General features: G+C 40.9%; 3 protein-coding genes across 4 annotated transcripts; all 3 read right to left on the reverse strand.

The window, feature by feature from the left end:
- Nucleotides 1-912: 912 nt before the first annotated feature.
- Nucleotides 913-5,017, reverse strand: alyref (Aly/REF export factor). Its single transcript, XM_043234450.1, has 6 exons — nucleotides 4,647-5,017; nucleotides 2,881-3,039; nucleotides 1,781-1,928; nucleotides 1,584-1,650; nucleotides 1,310-1,505; nucleotides 913-1,226 (listed from the first exon to the last, which is right to left on the reverse strand). Exons 1-6 carry the CDS (start codon nucleotides 4,902-4,904, stop codon nucleotides 1,212-1,214), a joined length of 843 nt encoding a protein of 280 aa, XP_043090385.1. The 5' UTR covers nucleotides 4,905-5,017; the 3' UTR covers nucleotides 913-1,211.
- Nucleotides 5,018-6,759: 1,742 nt separating this feature from the next.
- mcrip1 (MAPK regulated corepressor interacting protein 1) lies at nucleotides 6,760-9,317 on the reverse strand. Of its 2 annotated transcripts, XM_043234460.1 has the most exons (5): nucleotides 9,209-9,317; nucleotides 8,675-8,755; nucleotides 7,859-7,974; nucleotides 7,568-7,672; nucleotides 6,760-7,486 (listed from the first exon to the last, which is right to left on the reverse strand). In XM_043234460.1, exons 2-5 carry the CDS (start codon nucleotides 8,680-8,682, stop codon nucleotides 7,422-7,424), a joined length of 294 nt encoding a protein of 97 aa, XP_043090395.1. In that variant the 5' UTR covers nucleotides 8,683-8,755; nucleotides 9,209-9,317; the 3' UTR covers nucleotides 6,760-7,421. The 2 variants fall into 2 exon arrangements, with proteins under 2 accessions (XP_043090395.1, XP_043090399.1); XM_043234464.1 differs by lacking the exon at nucleotides 9,209-9,317 and having other exon boundaries at nucleotides 8,675-9,202.
- A 984-nt stretch (nucleotides 9,318-10,301) lies between these two features.
- ppp1r27a (protein phosphatase 1, regulatory subunit 27a) lies at nucleotides 10,302-14,242 on the reverse strand. The gene is made up of 3 exons (XM_043225659.1): nucleotides 13,493-14,242; nucleotides 12,172-12,322; nucleotides 10,302-11,230 (listed from the first exon to the last, which is right to left on the reverse strand). The coding sequence occupies exons 1-3, from the start codon at nucleotides 13,908-13,910 to the stop codon at nucleotides 11,110-11,112; spliced, it is 690 nt and encodes a 229-aa protein (XP_043081594.1). The 5' UTR covers nucleotides 13,911-14,242; the 3' UTR covers nucleotides 10,302-11,109.
- Nucleotides 14,243-19,510: the final 5,268 nt, after the last annotated feature.

The raw sequence follows: 19,510 nt of genomic DNA on the forward strand, positions 1-19,510 counted from the left end.
TTCGACGCCAGTATCAGTCACTGTACATCGAAAAGTGTATATTTTAATTTTTCTTACCGTCCAAACGGGTCGACGCGGCTATGAATTCGTGGAGATAAATATAACAACATGCAACCTATTTCCCGTATCCTTCCTAAATTGTGTTATCCATGTTATTCTGTCTAGGTTACCTGTACGCTACATGTTAGTCGCGGCAGACGCCTGCTCGATGAAGGTTATTTTAGAGCAACGAGCAGCGTCACGTCGCTGTGATAAAGCTTTCAGGACAGCAGCACCCGCCCTTTTTAGCCAATCAGAGTCAAGCGTCAAGCATTTTGAGCTTCGCGATTGGCTGACGTTTCATGAAGAACATGGCGTCGGGAAAGGGAGTTAAAAAAAAAAAAACTGCTATAACTGCTCCGCTTACAATTATAAACTCTGCTGGGTAGTTACTTTTTTAAATAAATGTATTACAATAACGTGTATCGCCATATAAAAGCAACTACTAAGTGCACTAGTTTTACGGAAATTAATGCAGTTACTCGTCGCCCGAGCTGGGCTTAATTTTTTTTTTTTAAATACATTTGGGAACGTTTTTCGCACAAAAAAAAGGAGCATTAAGCCTTAGTGTGAGGAAGAAGCTCTGCGTTTGCAACTTCTTGAACAATTTATGAAGGCAAAGCACTTCAGAAAGCTCGTCACACAAAATGCCTGAAAGCCGCAACCATTTCAAACAAAGACCAAAACATTTTAACACCCATTTGGTCTGGAGTTAGAAGCAAGTCACCCCTAACTTTAAATAAAAGCAAAACGGTTGCAGACACCTAGCGGCTGAGACGAGTAGTGCACTCATACTACATTAAGATTGGAGAAGGGCCAACTCGGGCCAGTGTAGTAAGAGGCAGAGCACACAATGAGGAAGAGGAGACTTCATTTGGTTACTAAATACTGCAGGTTTTTATTATTTCAAATGATCTACGCAAGGATGGTTAAGATAAGCCCATCCCTTAGATCCTACAGTCCAACCAGGTTTTTCTCAAAAAAAAGGGAAACCGAAAATAAAACAAAGTAGGTAAAAAACACGAGCATTTTAAAAGGAGAAAGAGACCGATACACAAATTTAAATCACTTCTGAAGACGCGTGTGTAAAACATCCGGCATGTTCAAAGCTATTACAATGATGAGCACTCTCCCGTGTGAGGACAGTGAGGAATGGCAGCTGGACTCCACGTTTAGCTGGTATCCATCTGTTCAAAACAAAAACACAGGAAAACGTTACCACAGGCTTTCATAAAGATACTTAAACTCATTCGTGAGCGCGTTTACGCACCCTGGCGTTATAGGCATCTAGCTGGGCGTCCAGCTCTTCAGCAGAAAGCTGCTGTTTGCTTCCTCCGCCTCCTCCTCGACCGCCTCGCCCCCGACCTCTGGCTCCTCCCCCGCCGCCACGTCCCCCGCGACCTTTCTGTGCGCCAAAGCCGCCGATTCTGTTTCTGTTCATGCCGCCACCACCTCCGCGATTTAGTCTGAGAGGAAAACCGTTCAGTCAAGCCAAACGTAATATTGGCGAGCGAGAGAGAGACAAAAACACCGTTCATGCTTACCCCTGCATCGGAGTCCGCCTCTGTGCGTCGATCTGTGACGTAACTAGCTGAATGTTCATTGGGCGACCTGAAAGAGTTTGAACGGCGGTCAGTCCAATACAACAAGCTTCGCGACCTTCAGGCCCGTTTGGAAGTTTCTCGTAATTTGACGGCGTCTTAAAGAGACGAAGAAAAACCTTGCAAGGACGCGCGCATACCGTCGAGGGGAACGCCGTTGTACTGCTTCATGGCTTTCAGGGCGTCTGCTTTCCTCTCGAAGTGAACGTCGGCAGTGCCGAGGCTGCGTCCGGACCGGTCGTAATGTACTGCTGCTTTCTTCAAAGTGCCAAATTCTGCGAAGAGTTCCTGCAGCAAAAAAACCATACCTTAGCTACAGAATGCTAGCAAGTTAATCCAAAAACTCATTTTTGCCATTCTTCACCCTAATCACGGTTCATTAAAATCATGTTACAAATCCACAAGACCTTCACTTATCTTCTGAACACAAGACAACTGGTTTGTCAAGCATTTTTCCCCACTTTGTTCTAGTAATAAAGATGGTCAGAGCTCTTTGACCCTCCCATAGACATACTCCCAGACCAAGAAACAAGGCATGTGAAACGAGTGACCCTCTAACGCCAGCACTCTTAAACTCTACTCCTAAAGAGTAAGCGTTGAGCTAACAGATCAATGTTATATCATTGCTCTTTTGTTGTTAAGGGGGACTTAAATCTGTCCTCCTTCACAAGTCGCTGGTTAAATGACTAAGTGAGAATCAGTGGCTCAATTTTGCTCGGCGCACATCGTAGCACTCATATCAACATTATCCTGGAAAGAACAATCGAAAAGCACTTTGTTTGCAAACATCTTGTTGGTTCCCAAAACTAAAACTTTCCCTGTCGGAGTCGTGTCTTGACATTATGCTCATTTGACCCTTCAGTTTCAGCTGTTACAGCACTCGTTCTAGGTCATGACCTCCATATAATATCTTGGAAAAGATATGTAGCTAGTGATGACTTGTACGACGAACGCGTTTGAAACCCTTGTTTGCCATTTGCTTTTACTTATCTTGTCCTGTCCTCTAAATAAAGCAGCTTGTTTAGTTTTATTTCGCTCGAGTTGCTCCTTCCTGGTAGAGAGCCGTTTGAGTGAAATAGTCTCAACATTCCTCCCTCAATGTCGTCACCACCTTGCTTTGTCGTTTCGTTCACATTGTCTGAGCATTAGAGCCTTTGTGTGCGTGTTCAGAGAGATCTTACAGGTTCGTAGAGAGTTGTTGTAAACCAACCCGTTCGAGACTGAACTTAGTGACACCAACCTGAATGTCTGCATCAGAGACGCCGAAGTCGAGATTGGACACGAGGAGCTTTCCTCCGGTCTCCACGCCTGCTCCGCCGCCGCCTCCTCCACCGCCAGCGCTCGCGCTGTAGCCGTTGTCAAACAGGTCGTGCTGCCACTTGTCTGGGAGCTGCTTGGGCTGCAACAGATGAGAGAGAACGCACCTGCTGACTTCGGGTCCCCAGTCTGTCACTGACAGTCCACTCGGCTGGGTGTTGGGGCAAGCAGGGGGCTCCGCTTCAACAAGGCCAGGGGCAGCCCGTGCGCTCACTGCGAGTTCCAGCAATCCCTGCCCACCCCATCACTACAAACAAGTAAACCAATGCAGGACACAGCTGGCAGCTCGCGTACAGAGCCGGGTCAATTATATTGTCGTAACATTACTTTGCGCAGTTCACTAGACCTCAGTGGAGGCCAGCTTATCCCTCTGGTGGTTGACCATTAGAGAAGATTACAGGTAGATTTTTTTTCTAACAATTCATCTGAATGGTACAAAACTCGGTCACATCCTACACAAATGTCTTAATTCGTTAAAAACAGTGAAAAAAGCTTAAATTAAAAGATTAATGGTCTGAAATGTCTAAAACAAAGCAACCATCAAACTCACAACCTTACTTTTTTAAATTTTAGATACATTGGCACCATGGTTTAACAACTCCAGTTTATAGACGTGTAAATTGTTAATATACTAAAACAGTACATTTGAAAAGGGTCACCCCTTAAAAAAGGAATCTATTGGTTTTAACTGCCAAGAATAAGCTAAAAAAGCCAGCGGGTTAATTCAAAAAGAGTACACATGCATTACACAGCCAAAAGTAACCAGTTACAAGAATGAACTCAGTGTAGCCTATTGTTGTAGTAAACACCACCATATTCCCTTAGAAACCGCCCACCCTCTTTGGTAGCAAGCTAACTAGCTACCAGAAACCCAAGAGTCTCTTGCCGTTCACTCCAAATGAATCCCAGCAGGCCTCCACGAGGTGGATAGGGATGTTCCACTGGTCTCCGGTGAGGAGGAGCACAGCAAAGTCCAAAACAAACGAGGCCATCAAAAGTGTCCATGCTCGCCATCTGAAGCCGCTTTGGAGCGTCCATTTTGAGCCCACGCCATTTTGACGTGCTTACATAAATACTGGCCTCACTAAAGCTCAAACTAGAAATAATTAGCGGGAGGATTCTCCATAAATCGCTGGACAGAGATGGCCAAAGTCCATTTATCCCGTGCGGCTCCAACACTACATCTACATTTCTGCCTTCAAGGATATTTCGAGACCACGAAACCCCTCCCAAACAAAAGCCGAACTCCAGCGAGGAACGAAGGGCCTTCTTAAAGCCGGGCTTCAGCGCGCGCACAAAAAAGGGGCAGACTCTTCATAAAAATCACAAGGACGCAGACCGTGCGAGGATGTGAGCTGGACGTCGTCGAAAACAAAGAAAGCTCAGGCTGAATGAAAGGGATCAGCCGCCTCCAAAATGGCGTCGACGGCCGCAGGATAGGAGATCCACAAGCCGCTCCGCTCCGGACGCGCCGCTTCACGACGCGCGATGCTTGAAGCTCACACGGGTGGCAAGACAAAGGGCTTAGGGAGAGAACACATTATGCACAATATATATCTAACGAGCTACACTCCCAGAGAAGCTCCAGGGGCCAGCTGGCCGCCATGTTTGCTGGCAGCCTAGAAAGATAAAAACGGGGCTTCACCCAGGCGTGTGGATGCGCCCGTGATTTTCTCCGCTTTCTCCTACCCTGCTGTACGGCGTGGGTCTGCTTCTTCCGCGGCTCAGGTTCTGGCGGGTCCTCATGGGGCCGGATCCGCCGCCGCGGCCTCCAAAGCCTCCGCCTGTGTTACCGAGGCGTCCCCCGGCGCCAGCACCACGGCCTCCTCCTGCGGCTCCTCGGCCCCCGCGGCCTCCTCTCCCGCCGCCGCCGCCGCGCCCGCCACCGCCGCGCTGCCGGTTTTGCTTGATGATGTCGTCTAAGGACATATCCATCTTGTCTGCCATCGTTTGGCCTTTGTTAACGCTAAACACTGCCGTTAACTAAAAACAAACCCCGCTCGAGTGATGCACTACACTGCCCGTGCGCTACCGCTCACTCACAAAAGAGGAAACGACGAGTTCCAGCTTGCGCCGCTTTTATAGCGGGACCGCTCGTGACGTACATCGGCGAGAAGAGCACTTCCGGTTTAAATTCCGCTCTACATTTTTCTTTAAACATATTACTCGTCGTTATAAAATGTTATAGCCTCTGGGTTTAGTTTTTTGACCTTTCCAATCTCGCAAACGTAATAATACTAATCATGAGATTTACTAATAATCTTTTGTTGTTGTTGTCTTTATTAGTGTTTTTCTTTAGAAAACGTTTACTTCAGAGCATTCCTAAGCATAACATTGTTCTTTTTCTACTACGATTCATACGAAATATAATTTATTTCATAACTTAAATGATAGAAATCTGGCACTTTTTTACGTTTAATCAAGTAAAAGTAATTAAAAGTTTCATATGAATAAAAGAAAGTGTTCTTACATATTAAAGGTACTTTTACTTAAGAAGGTTCGGTACAAAGAAATCGGAAATGTAGTGAAACAAATGTTTTTATTATAAAAAAATAGAATATAAAACAAATCCTTTATTTAGGACAAATGCTAAAGTGGTGTTTTTAAATGAATTTAATTGCATTGTGTTTGATGCAGTGAGATCCATGCAAATTAGTATTAGTAATGACTATTATTAAAAGGTTAATGCAATGAAATAAATACAACTAAATAGCGAAAGTTATAGTTTGAACACATTTAAAATATTCAGTAATTTATAAGTGCAGAGTATTACATTTTCTAAAGGGATGAAGTAGTGAATAGAGGAAAAAAAATGTCACAAAATCACATTTTCTGGGAAAGCACATCTGGTTTACTCAGACAGCAGTTGAAAAATGGATCAGTGTGTGTATATATATATATATATATATATATATATATATATATATATATATATATATATATATATATATATATATATAGAAACATTTCTCCTGATTAATAACCAGCATTCATTTTAACGTTTCCTTTAACGTTTTGATAGTTGATTCAAGGTTTAAATCTGAAACTCATTTTGTATCATATCTGCAATAAATAGACACTTACCGTGAATGCATAGTATTTGAGAACACTATAGCCATGCATTAGTAGCTTGTAATGTTTAATAATGGCTTTTGCGATTATAAAAATGACATGATCTCTCGAAGACCACGGAGCGTCTGAGAACGGGATCAAGACACGATACGATCACTCACCTGAACTCTTCTCTGAAATGTAACGTTCAGCTTTTTCTCACTTTTGCACGGATTATAATCAAAATATAACAATTACCACACATTAAAGAAATAGTCACTATTGACTACCAAGCATTAGTGTTGTTGTTGTTTTTTATCGAAGTCAATGGTGACCAAAACAGGCCCGTTTTCAAAATATCTTCCTTCGTCTCCGGCAGAACAAAGAAATGCACACAGGTTTGGAAATGATGACAGAACTGTTATTTTCAAGGGCTACCATAAGTGAAATTAAAACGTCGTTTCATTTCAGACGTCCAGTATCATACCATTCATCCCAAGACGCCCATTAATAAAAATAAAAACAGCTAGCCGTCAGCTAATAGCTATTAGCCGCAGACAGGGCTGCGATTTCAAGACGTGCCATGAGGATTTTCCAAGCATTTCCTGAAAGGATGCATTTTAACTTAAACACATTTATTTGCTAAACATTCATGTCGTCAGATTTTAGGAGGACACATATACATACAAAAAAAAAAAAAAAAAGCAGATGACCTCAGAGTCAACAGACATACAATGCAGAGAAGCTGAGATAACATAAAAGTAATCTTTATTTTAATTTTCTTTTAAAGGCTGGGGACGAAAGATACGGAAAAGCCTACTTGAAGTTTTTCGAAGGTATCAATTCATAGTTAAAAATGGAGGTACGTTTACTAAAAATATTCGCCGAGCCAAACTCACCCGTCCTATCTGACGAAACTCGCTAAACTCATCTACGAATCAATCGATCTAACAAACTAACCGAACGGTCGGTATATTCCAAGGAGTATATTCCAGGACCGCGTCCCATCTCGGGGGAAAGTCTGTGTGGAGTCTAACAGTTTAAGCATCACCGTTCTTCGCCTTTCCGATGCTGATCTTCCAAAAAAAACGAGCACGGAGAGGAATTTAAACCCAAACTTAAGCAGTAAAAAAAGAGAGAGAGATCAGAGAGCCCGGATGAACATGAAAAATAGGGAATGGCCGCTCAAACGGCTCTCGGAAAAACGTAACGCATAAATAGATGTCAGCCTGTAAGTCCAGACCACAGGTCCAAGAGGCAGAGAAAAGAGAAGCTTTCTTGACTACGGCGGCCAAATCCCTCAGCTCGCGGATGTTTGTCGGCCGACAGAAGACTGATAGAGTAAAAAGGTCCCAAATGTAAAAGGGAGGACAAAAAAAAAACAACTGCCGGATCGGAAAGAGAGGGAACGCTTTAAGACTTCTTGGAGTCTTGTGTGTTCCGCTTCTTGAGGTCGCTCAGGTCCACTGGTATAAAAGCTGAAAAAACAAAGCAAACCTATTAAAAAAACCACGTGGCGTGAACTTCGTCCACACGAATGGGCAGACAAGTAAACTTACAATGTAGGTTGGGATTTGGGTTTTTCTCCACATACTCCTGTGGTCCGCGATCATTACGTTCACTATTTTGTGGGGATTTAACGTCTCTCAACACACAAAGCCAAGCTGGAAAGAAAAACAAAAAGCGTCACAACGATGTCTCAGTTTTCGGGCCGATTAAACATTTAAAAGCAAAGCGCAGCTGTAAGAAAAACGGCATCTCCGCGCTCTTTCTAGATGTTCGTCAATGGCGTTTACGGCGTATGGAAAGCGCTCTTTATCAAAGCTTAAAAGGAGCGTCTCGTGTCTTACTGTCGTGGATGAAGCGCACATTTTCTTCGTGCGCCGGCGTGAAAAGCTCTCCCGTATTCGTCGGCGATCGAGGGCTGGAGGTCCTCTTGTACGTGTGCATTCTAGGGGTAGAGGAGCTGGGAGAGACAACGGAAGACATTTAACCGTGACAGCAAAATCATTTTTATTATATTATTTAGGTGCTAAAAAGGAGTCCAAGAACGTGCTCAAAGCGTACACGCAAAAACCGAAACCCCAAACTGAGAAAACAAACTCCGCAGGAGGCGCTTTTATAGCAGTGCGACCTTTGAATATGGACGTTTTTGTATTTTTGGGGGTTCTCGAATGTTGTAATATAGAAAAATATCACGTTTACCATCATTATCGCAGAGGTTTTAGTAGAAACACCCTTGGGGCGATTATTATAAGCATTATATAAATGTTTTTGAAATATAATGCGCTCAATGAATTCAGAAGAATACAGTAAAACATCAATATCGAGAAATGTAATCAGATTTCTCGATATTGATGTTTTACTGTATGTTTTAAAATAACTACACCGACGCTTTTTATACAATTCATCTTTACCGTCACACAAATGAAGGTTTTAATGTTTTACGATATGTAACCTACTCAAACAGAAAACTGTGGTAATATTATTTGACAATATTACTGTTTCGCATTCCGCGATTCTGGTCGAACAAATCCAGCCTTGTCAAGCGGATATGATTTCTCTGGAAAGCAAACTTTTGACCAATGCTACATTTGAATACAAACACATAGATAGATAGATGGACGTAGCACCTTAAGATTAAGACAAATGATTTTTTTTTTTACCTTGTCATTCTGTTAGTTTCTCGCCTCACAATCTCAGTATGAGGCTCAACAGGAACGTCTGCCTGTTCTTCAGTGTGTTTTCTAAAGGGAAAGATTTAAGCGTTACAAAAGACAGTTCTCTGAGTTTGAATAAAAGACCCGGTCAGCAAAACTGAAGAGGAAACCATTGGCACACAGTTTACGGCCGTATTTGACACGACCGCATCGATCTGATATCAATGATTTTAACATATTTGTAAGACGTTCATCTGCACATAAAGCTGCCCAGATACATTAGACGCCCTGCGCGGACACATGCTGGTACATTTCAGTCACAAGCGAGAGGACGGGGTTTAATTTACGGAAGGTAAATCAGTAACTCGGCGTTTGTTATTGTTTATGAGTTCCTAGCGGCTAGCACGTTAGCATTGTGTTCACAGTGAGAAACTGGCGGCGACTCCGCGAGCAATCTGAGCGTAAACACAGCGAACGCATCGCGAAACGCTCAAACTAACGCGCACACGGCGGAAAACACCCAAATCAACCGTTTCCAACCTGTCTGTCTGTTTCTGTTTCTTCTGCTATCTCTGTATTCAGGCCTGGATCGGCCGAAACGTTGCTAATGCCAACCAATTACTTCCGGTTCAGCCGAGAAAAGGGCGCATGCGCAGATAGTGGTGACGCTAAATTTAACGACGCGACGTTAAAATAGTTTTCTGTTCGCAAACGTGACTTGGTATTTTTTCATTTTTGAAGTGGCATATGTAAAGAAGTCTAAATGTGCAAACCAACCGCCACTTGTGATTTATATTTGAGGAACAATAATCGTTGTAAAAATATGTGACCAAAACTCAAAAGGGTACATTTTTTTTTCATAATTGAAATTTGATAGGACCAAATATTTACAACTAGTTTATTTGAAAATCTGGAATCTGAGGGCGAAAAAACCCAACAACTGAATATTGAGAAAATCGCCTTTAAAGCTGTCCAAATGAGTTCTTATCCATTCATATAACTATTTAATATTAATGGTAAGTGCTTTTTTAACATCAGTAGCAAGCATATGACAGAATGACGAATACAAAAGAAACGCAGGCCTATACGAAAATTTCTCATTCGGGATGCAAGGACCTTAAGTTTTGATATGGTAGTTAATTTACAAACTATCTTCATTGAACTTCACCGAATCTTTAATTAATATCCTAAAAAACGATCATTTAGACTCATATATGTATTGTTGGCTATTGCTACTAATATACCTGTGCTATTTAAGACTGTTTTTGTGCTCCAGGGTCACTTGCTGCGACATACACTTTTATGAGGATGCAGCATTTATATCAGGATACATAAAACGAACGGTGATGAATAGCTGACATTTGTTACTTATATTTAAGTCTCACTTCACAGGCGCATAACCCAAACAACTAAACATCATTCGCCCTTGAGTATAGCAGAAAACGGTTTCCACCGTTTTTCTTGTTGCTGTTGAATTCTACTCGGAAACGGTGAAATGAAGATTCCTCTGAAAATCTTTCGAGCACATAGATCATGACCTATATCAAATATTGCCATGCACAGATAAAAATATGAATGAGTAAATCAAGTCCTGTATATGCATTCCGGTTATTAAGCAAAACGCGACACGATATTTATATAAAAGCAACATTTTATTTAAGAAAACATTGTAAAAAATAAGATAGCGATAAGACTTTGACAAGAGACATTCAAAATGTCATGAGTGCCCTCACCCGTAACAGTAACGCACAGAGCCTCGGTGTTTCTTCATAAGTGTGTGTGTGTGTGTGTGTGTGTGTGTGACGCAGGCGGTGGTTCTGTGCTCTCCTGCTGCCCAGCAGACAGACGTCACCTCTCAGCGAGCATCTCTTTTCATGAACACAACTGTATCCCTTGTCACGTAAAAGACAAGAGCACTTCGAAGGGACCCCCCCCGGTACAAAGTAGGATTAACAACAACAATCGTAGACAGATGGCGTACAGAAAAGATCTGTCTGTAAACATTGAGAGATGTGCGAATGTATGGCGCTGAAGAAAAAGACGGTTTAACGTAAGCATTCCTGCTCTTGTTGTTGTTTTTTTTTTTAAATTAAAGTTCAATAACTTGCTCCCCCTAAACTTTTCGACTTTGGAAAACCTTCCTTAAACCATCTGACTGCATATACACCCGCTCTTCATAATCCAGGCTCTATTCCAAACGGATGAGGGATGATTTTCCTCACTTAATACTGTTTCACTTAGAAATACTTAAACGGCTTCAAAAGCAAACGGATACGTCCCTCTGTACTGTATTATAATGTTGTGTCTAGCTAAAAACCAAAATAATAAAAAAAAAAGAATATTCAAGAGAACCACACAAAATGAGAAGCTCAGGAGAGCGATCTGAATGTTTTTTGAAAGCTTGGGGTTTTTTTTACGCTAGCTCTTCCGCGGGTCAGCGCTCAAACGCAGCCGGTCTCGAAGAGCTTGAGCAGTTCTTCGCAGTCCGGGTCGATGAGGTCTGCTGGTTTCTCCCCATTTTCATTCTCTGCTTCCACACTGGCACCCAGAGAGAGAAGGTACCTAAACGACATTTCAATACAACTAATTTAGCAAACATTAGCGATCTGATAATATACACTCGTTAAAAAAAAAAGAAGTACGCTTTGTTACTTTAAGACTGACCCATTTTTGGGTGAGCTATTCCTTAAAGTTCAGCTGAACTTAATGTCTTTCGGACACTTAATTGATGTTAACCGCAATTGAAATTAAAATGTATTACCGTTAAAATTTTAGAGTCCTTATTTGGATCTCTTATATGCTGGACGTTTTTGCAATTTTTCAATTTTACTTCTACTGTCAACGTATCAAAACAAGTATTTTTTTTTTTAAGTAAAACATTTGATGTGATATTATTACAACAAGTACACTTAAGTGGCCTTTTAGTTGTGAAGTTAAGCAGACTTAACAAAAAGGCCACTTAAGTTTAAACTACAATTAATGGCTCTTTTCACCAACACAGTGCTGCTTGCAATAAAAATAGAGGTAAATTAAATGAAAAGAAAACCGAGCACTTTACCCAATATAACACTGTTAACATGCTAAACTATTGAAAGTTGAGAGTCAGGTCTCTCAGAAGTGTCTCATGAGATGCGTTTGAATGATTGCACATTGATCCCTCAAGAGGTTTTTGACTTATATAGACCGTGGTTAAAAGTATTAACAGAATTATTTGGAACTCTTTCATGGTTTTTCCATTTGCATTTGTTTTTTAAGTATACTATAAAAAAGTTTACCTAAAAATATTTTGTTTAGTCAACTAAAATATTCCAGTTTCCACTGAAATTAACTTAAAATTTCAAGTTGATTCAACTAAACAATTTAGTCAGCGAGGTACAAGTTATTTCAAGTCGAAACAACATTTTTTTTAAAAATGTAAATGCAATAGTAATTTGTTTTCAGATCTGTTTCAGTTTTTTGTTGATATTGCTTATAGGATTGCGGATGTATGAGTTCGTTCTCACCGCGCGATCTCAGGATAACCGTCGCTGCACGCCATATGCAGTGGTGTCCAGCCGTTCTCGTCCCTCTGGTGAACGTCGGCTCCGTACTTTATCAGGAGCTTCACACACTCCAGGTTTCCCGAGAGCACGGCTTCATGGAGCGCTGCCATTCCTGAGAACAAAAGACAGCTTTTGTTAGGGCGGGCTGCTCGGTTTTTCTTTCCAAATAGCAGTGAAATGAACCCTTTTCAGACAATACCTCAGACTCAAACAGATGCCATAAGCTTTAACTGTTTACACCTAAAAAGACAAATCAAAAACCATTTATCAATTTTCAACGTTTAGAGTGCAATGTCTGTGCCACACCAAACATAACCCCAAAATTGTCTATTATTTTGTAAACGCTGCTATCCGTTTATGTTCCATCAGTTGGAATAATTTCTGGAAAACCTTTTAATCAATCACCTGAGCCATCATGTGACTGAACACTTTATGTTAGAACTCCTTGATGCCAATATATAAAAATATAAGTCAAAAAAGGAACATCTTTGTACCATATTTACCCCTAGAAAGTTGTAGTAGTACCTTATAGGTGCACACTATTACTCTAATTTGTCCCTTTAAGGTCACTGCCCTAGTGACAAACAGGTATTCCAGTTAAGGTAAAATGTTTGCATATTTTTATTGAATTTTTGGGAAAACCATTTTTTAGAAGAATACTCAGCTTTTGAAAAGATATCAAAGGAGTAACATGATTTTTGTATTGACAGCGTCTGCTAAAAGTGGCTAATGTTCCGTTGCTGGAAAGTTTGCATTTATGAAATTTCATAATTATGACGTCAAGTGCGTGAAAATTTACTACATAAAATCATAAATTCATCATAATTGTATACTTTGGTATCTTGTATATGCAACATGCATAAAACCCCCAAAAAGTAATTTATTTTTTTAAATAATTTTGCTACACTTACTGCATCTACTGCATTCAGTTAGTTTTTCCAGCTTGTAAGATCGTAACTTTGTTGTGATGTTGTTGCGCAATCATTACTATGCTCTATCCAACATGACTTAGCTGCACCATAACTGCAGAAGCTGAACCCCATTGGTCCTGCCTCAACTTCCTATGATTGGTTAAACCAGAAGTTTGAGATGTTCGACTCTATGTTTGATTGATGTTTTAAACGAGCCATAAAGCCAAAGAGTTTACACCCTACAGGAAGTTAACCTACGAATGGTTTACTTCATGTCAACACGTTGAAATACTCTGAAACGGTTTGATCATAGATTAAACAAGTGAACGAATCTTTTTGCACTAGACGTATGAAAGGTGAGGTTCACTCACCAGAAGGGAAGATGGTGTCCAGACGCACTTTCCTCGCCCTCATAAACCGCCCAATCTGTTCCAGCTCGCTGTGCCGGACCAAATCCTGGAATACGACATCGTTCGTGAAGCGCACGGCCCGGGCGGGTTTGAGGGCTACAGTGGGAGTAAGCTGTACGCTTGCCCGGGCTGAGCTGCTCTGCCGGGACGCCTTGCTGTAGATGGGGGTGTAAGTGGATGTGGGCTTGTAGGCGGGTGTGTAAGCGGGTGGAGTGTGGTACGATGGCGTGTGGAGTGCAGCAGCGCTGTACTTTGAGGAGCTGTAGTATCCGGGCGAGTACGAGCTGCTGGAGTAGTGTGACGGTGTGTAATGAGTGGAGGTGTAGTGCGTGCTGGAGCGCGTGTACTGTGACACCGGGTACTGGTAGCTGTACTTCATTCCCGCAGACGCCACGGCTTTGCCTCCCCCCTCGGCTCTAGGCTCAAGAGGAGGACAAAAGACACTCTGAAACTCGAGTCAAGCTCCACGCAAGAGTAAAATCCTGTTTTGGGGGGGGGGATCTTGAACCTTTCGCTTTGGGTTCACACAGTCTTCAGTTTTTACAATCCGCTTCAAATCCGAAATTATGTCACTTTTCCAGAAACATCTGTTCCTTATTGGGGCAGGGATTTGTTTTCTTGTCAGGTTTGGTTAGCTTGTCTCTCTCAACACCACTTGTTTCATCAACTTTATTTGCAACGGCCGCACAGTCTGCTCTTCTGGGAGTGAAGGTTAAAGCAGGGTCCTATATACCCTTTGTAGGGTTATTTTGGGGATGTCATCCCTTGTATCGAGTGACTGTGATGTAACTCCTCCCACCGTACTTTCACACGCACTCAAGCTTGGGCTCCGCCCCCTCATAAACATCTATGACAGCACCAGTGAACGTTCTCTGACCGGCCTGCTGGGTCTCTTTCGAAAAACTTGACCCATGTGCTCGTGGTTGAGCACATGGGCAACAGCTGAATGGAATGAGCGTTTTACGAGAGGATCTTCGCTCTAAGACCTGAAAGAGACACGTGATCTTTCTATGACATTTCAATGTACTATAAATCACACCGATCGTAGGTTTTAGATAGACAGCTCAGAGAACACTGCTCACTGGTTCTTGAACACTGTTGCTAAACAAGCTACAGGGATGAAAACATAAATTTTTTGGGGGGGCCAACATGCCAACATGCATTGAGAATACAAGACAGCATCCAAATAAATTCCTGCTGCTTTATTTGAAAGATCAGCAACATGAATGACTGACTGAATATTTGGAAGCATATGACTCCAAATGCAGCCCAAGCTTACGCTATTGACAGTGTAATCATATTTTGACTATAACACAAAAAAATGCCTATAATCAATTGAAACGGTTCTCAGTTTAAGCTCACCCCTGTATATCAGGCTGAAACTTGACGTTTTCCACACACATGGAGAAACACAAAGCATGACCAGAAAGCACGCACGGACATCGCTTCATTGAGACATAATGCTCAAACATAATGCTGTTCCTGAATCGATGCTGTCTAGTCCTGGGTCACACGGCTGTAAATCAGGCCTGCTAAATTTACCATCGCCCTCAGTATTGAACCAAGTAGGTCATATGGTGCAGGCGCTCAAAAAAATAGCTCTTTTCGATTTCAGTCAGATCATTGATTCTATTTCTGTCACAGCGCCCAGACAAGCTGTTTTAGCCACGCTATATGAGGAAGTCTTTACGTAATAATGTGGTTAAATAAATGTTAAATGAAAAATATCAATAAATTAGGTAACGCTTCAAGTTATAATAATAAGTTCCATCCATCCAAAAAAGTGAAATAATACAATGCAATATTTAACTAAGATTTAATGTTCCATTTGCAGAATAGTTTACCCCGGAAAGCCACTCATACTTGAGAGCGGCCACTTCTTGGAGGTACATACATTACATTACATGAATTTTTTTATACGTCATGCAAAATGCAAAAAATTCGTTTTGCGAAATTGACGTGTTTCCATTATATGTGTTTTAATTCGTGACGTATCTGAAACTTATCTACTGATACAGTGGAGGGAATGATTTTTAACAAAAAAGCTATTGTATGGTTTCATAAGATTCCCACTGACCAGGTAACACCTCCTCACGTCCAGTCATACAATGTACTGCTATTAGAGAGACAAGACAGAGATCGCATATTCTTTTCCTTAATTAAATCCAAATTTCTTCTTCTTGACCTTCAAAGGCTTGAAAAGGTCAGCCGGTTGTACGTGCCTGCTCTCACATAGCCGGTCCGTGTTCTGAGCAGCCATTTGTGTGTTTTCACCGTCCTCTGATCCTCAGGTCTGACCCGCACCGCTGCAGCTGTCCTCCAGAAGCGTCTGAGCTGCTTCCATCCGGATTTCAAAGTCCTTGGTTTCAGGCTGCAGCATTTCACAGGAGGTGTCGTCCAGCCAAGAGAAATAGCAAGGACATAATCCATCTCAGCTCATATTATCAACACTATAATGACCTGAAAAGGACACGACCAGCACGCAATAATATCAGTTATTAGGATGGCTTTATGTCAACACCTCTGAAGACGAATTTGAAGATATGATATGATGCACATTGCAATAATTTTACCACTCTATACCTCACCATTCACTGTATATATTGGAGATCCACCTCTCTTGTGTTGTTCCGGTCACTTTTGACTAGTCATTTTCTGTGTTTCTTTTCATTTTTAAAAATAGTAATCTTGCACTGATTCAGTTTTATACTTGTCGATATTCTGAGGGGTTTTGCAGAGGAGTTTGCTTATTTAACATTCAACCTATTATATAACTTTTTTCTGGCTGTTGACAATATGTGCTGATTTATGTTGACAAAATGAAACAGGAACTTTAAACTTGGCTTTATAGAGTAGATTTATGGAACTGAATGCAAATGAGTGCATACTTAATTATGCTTTATTTGAAATTTCATCAACATGAATGCATGAAAGAAAACTTCTGTCTGGCGAACAAACCAAACAGGAGAGTTGATAAATTGTGTGTATTGATGTCTTTCCACAGTTAAAGCAAGGTCCCTTCTGAGGTTCATTCATGTTTATTATGTGCTATAATGAATAGTAAAGATCAGGAGATTATCGGATCATATCGGTCTTTGCACTGTGATGTATTTTTCACTGCGTGAGAACATTATAGACATAGCAACTACTATAATCCACCCAATACTTCCACTGAGCAGCTACTTTACTAACTATAAATAAGCACCAAATTAGGAGTTTATTGTGGCAGGAGTCATATTTAATACTTAGTTAATAGTGAGAATTGCTCCCCAAACTAAAGTGTGACCCGTTATGTCTTTCCTTAAATGACCAGAGTATCAAAAAGTGCAATATACTGGTATAGGATTGTTCTAGTAGTCTAGACACAGAGATATTATTAAGGTGGAGATAATTGAATTTTCCCAGTCAGGGGTGGCTGTTTTTACCCTGACTATCATATTGCGCTCTCTCTTTTAAGGCAGTGCCACACGGCTTGGGCCCACAGTTGAGGAGAAAATGAACACGGCTGGCTGGAAGGGATTGTTTCTTAAAACACCGCATTACTCTTAGATAGCGCCAGCATGATGCAACCTCTCACGTGATCGGGTCAACGGTGCAAATAAAGCACGGTAAACATAGCACAGGGAGTCCTACACCACACACTCCCGCACGTACACGGCTTCATAGTGTTCGTGATACACGCTTCACAAACAAACAAAGCCGAGAATTCCTACACCTCAAGCGCCGAGCATATCACTCATTCTCTGTATGCATATGAAACATTTTTATATGTGCATTTTTATATTTTTGGTTGAAAATCTACCAGATGGATTTAGCCGTCAGCCATTTTACTTTTCAGGATATCAGTAACATTTAAAAGAAGAAAATAAAAAGGAATTCTTCATTGTCCGGTCTCTCAGACTTTGCTGTCGTTACTATCTGAATACTTACCTGCATTACTTACCTCATGTGTTCCCCTCAGCTCCCGCTTTAATACTCAGACAAAGACAAAGACTCATCATCTCCACTGAACTGTTCAACGAAGTATATATCCGCCTGGTTCTCGCCTAAATCTTTCCTTATAAGAGCACGAATATGCGTTAAGTACAATTTTGATTTCATCTTCACTTCATGTTGAAGGGATAGTTCACCCAAAAATGACTTTGTTTCTTCAATAGAACACAAACGAAGATTTTGAACTCAACCGTTGCTGTTGTCGGTCAAAGCTAAAGCCAAAAAAAGTTATTGTCGGTCAAAAAAAAAACATACACAGACGATACCAAATTAAACCCTATGGTTTGTGAGGTGTTGAGACAGGAAACGTTCGGTATTTATAGATTTTTTTACCTTTTCTAAAATTAGTTTGTGTTCTACTGAAGAAATAAATTCACAGACATCTTGGATATCCTTCGGATGAACGTAACATTTTTATTTTGGGTGTACTATCCCTTTAAAATGACCCCATTGTTAATTAAATGTGCAATCGATTAAGCCAAAATGGAATAGGTGCGGAAAGGACTGCATTAATTAAACTCACCCAATATATAACAACACCGAAAATGTATAAAAATGTGGCTACAGTAGCTTGTGTTTTATGGCGCCCATGTTTAACCCCGTACGAAATGGGTTAAAGCTAGTGATTAGAAGACTGCTAGTTCCCCAATGATTGAAATAATTAGCCTCAGTTTACCATCTGCTTCAGTAAATGATCGTATGCACGCTCATGATTTGGTTTACCACGTCTTCGTGCGGTGAATTTATGTTGAGCTCTCGGTCTGAAAAGCTGCCCATTTATGAGAGCTTTGGCATTTGACCTTTCTGCCTCTTTGGCTGCAGTGTCAGTCCTGCTGTCACTACGTTAGATTTGCTACATGCTCAGTGCTTTACCATAGAAGGCCGTCAGGTACCGCGGTATTAGGTGCACTGCTGTAAAGCACAGCTAAGACTACGGCATTGTAACCGGGCAAAATACGAGTTCTGGTGTTTGTTGTTGTACAAGTAGAAGTTGGTGCTTTATAAGCAAATATTGAACGTTGCAGACAATCATTTAAATATCATTTTAAATCAGACACTTAAACCCAAATGAAGCTTCATTTTCTATGATACACACTGAATAATATAAAGTTGCAATGCCAAATTAAAAATGTAGCATTTTGCATTTGCATTGTAATAATCTTTTATTAGGCTTAAGTAAACTTAAAAGCTTAAGCTCAGACTTTAAAACTTAAAAACTTTACCATAAACACTTTCAGAACATTCAAGCAGTTCACTTTAACCATATTTCAAAGACGCAAGAAGCAATTAGGAAATTACATATAAAGTCTGGTCACATATGTTTAGGATCAGGGTTGTAATTATGCATAATTTACTCGTATTATAAAAGTATGAGACCGTAAAATGAAGTGTTGCTTAAAGATGTACTTAAGTATTTGAAAACATTGCATTCAGCTTGTAGCATATTGATATATTATTTTAAAGGTGATCAGTTTTGTAAGAAATACACGTCTTTAAAAAGTTTGCTAATGCTTATGTATTTGCAAAGCCATTGCAAATTGCAGTAACAGATCAGCCTTAAGTCATTTACTGGATATTTATGAAATATAGATATTTTATTATAAACTCGCTGTGCATTAGAGTCTTATAATAATAGTTAACATGCTAAATTCAGTCTACGTGTTCCTCGTGTGAGTTTCTGCTCACAAAGAACACTTTCAATCAGTCTGTAATCCGTTTCTATTCCAGATGGGATGCTGCCTCAGAAAACAGGGATTGAATTGGATTTTCACGTTGATCTTTGGACCATAAACACTACAGAGGAGGCAAGAGCAGAACAGAACCAGGCAGCGTAAAAAAGCATAGCCCATATCTATATCAGGGTTCAGTAATCCGCTGTCTAAAAGAAGCGGCTAATCACTGTAAAGACACAGGAGACGCGGCGCTAGCATGCGGTCTTTAGCAAAAGCCAGCGTTCACCACATGTCATGTGACGGGCATTTTGAT

The sequence above is a fragment of the Puntigrus tetrazona genome, chromosome 3 (genome assembly GCF_018831695.1).
Source record: "Puntigrus tetrazona isolate hp1 chromosome 3, ASM1883169v1, whole genome shotgun sequence".
Taxonomy (NCBI): Eukaryota; Metazoa; Chordata; class Actinopteri; order Cypriniformes; family Cyprinidae; genus Puntigrus; species Puntigrus tetrazona.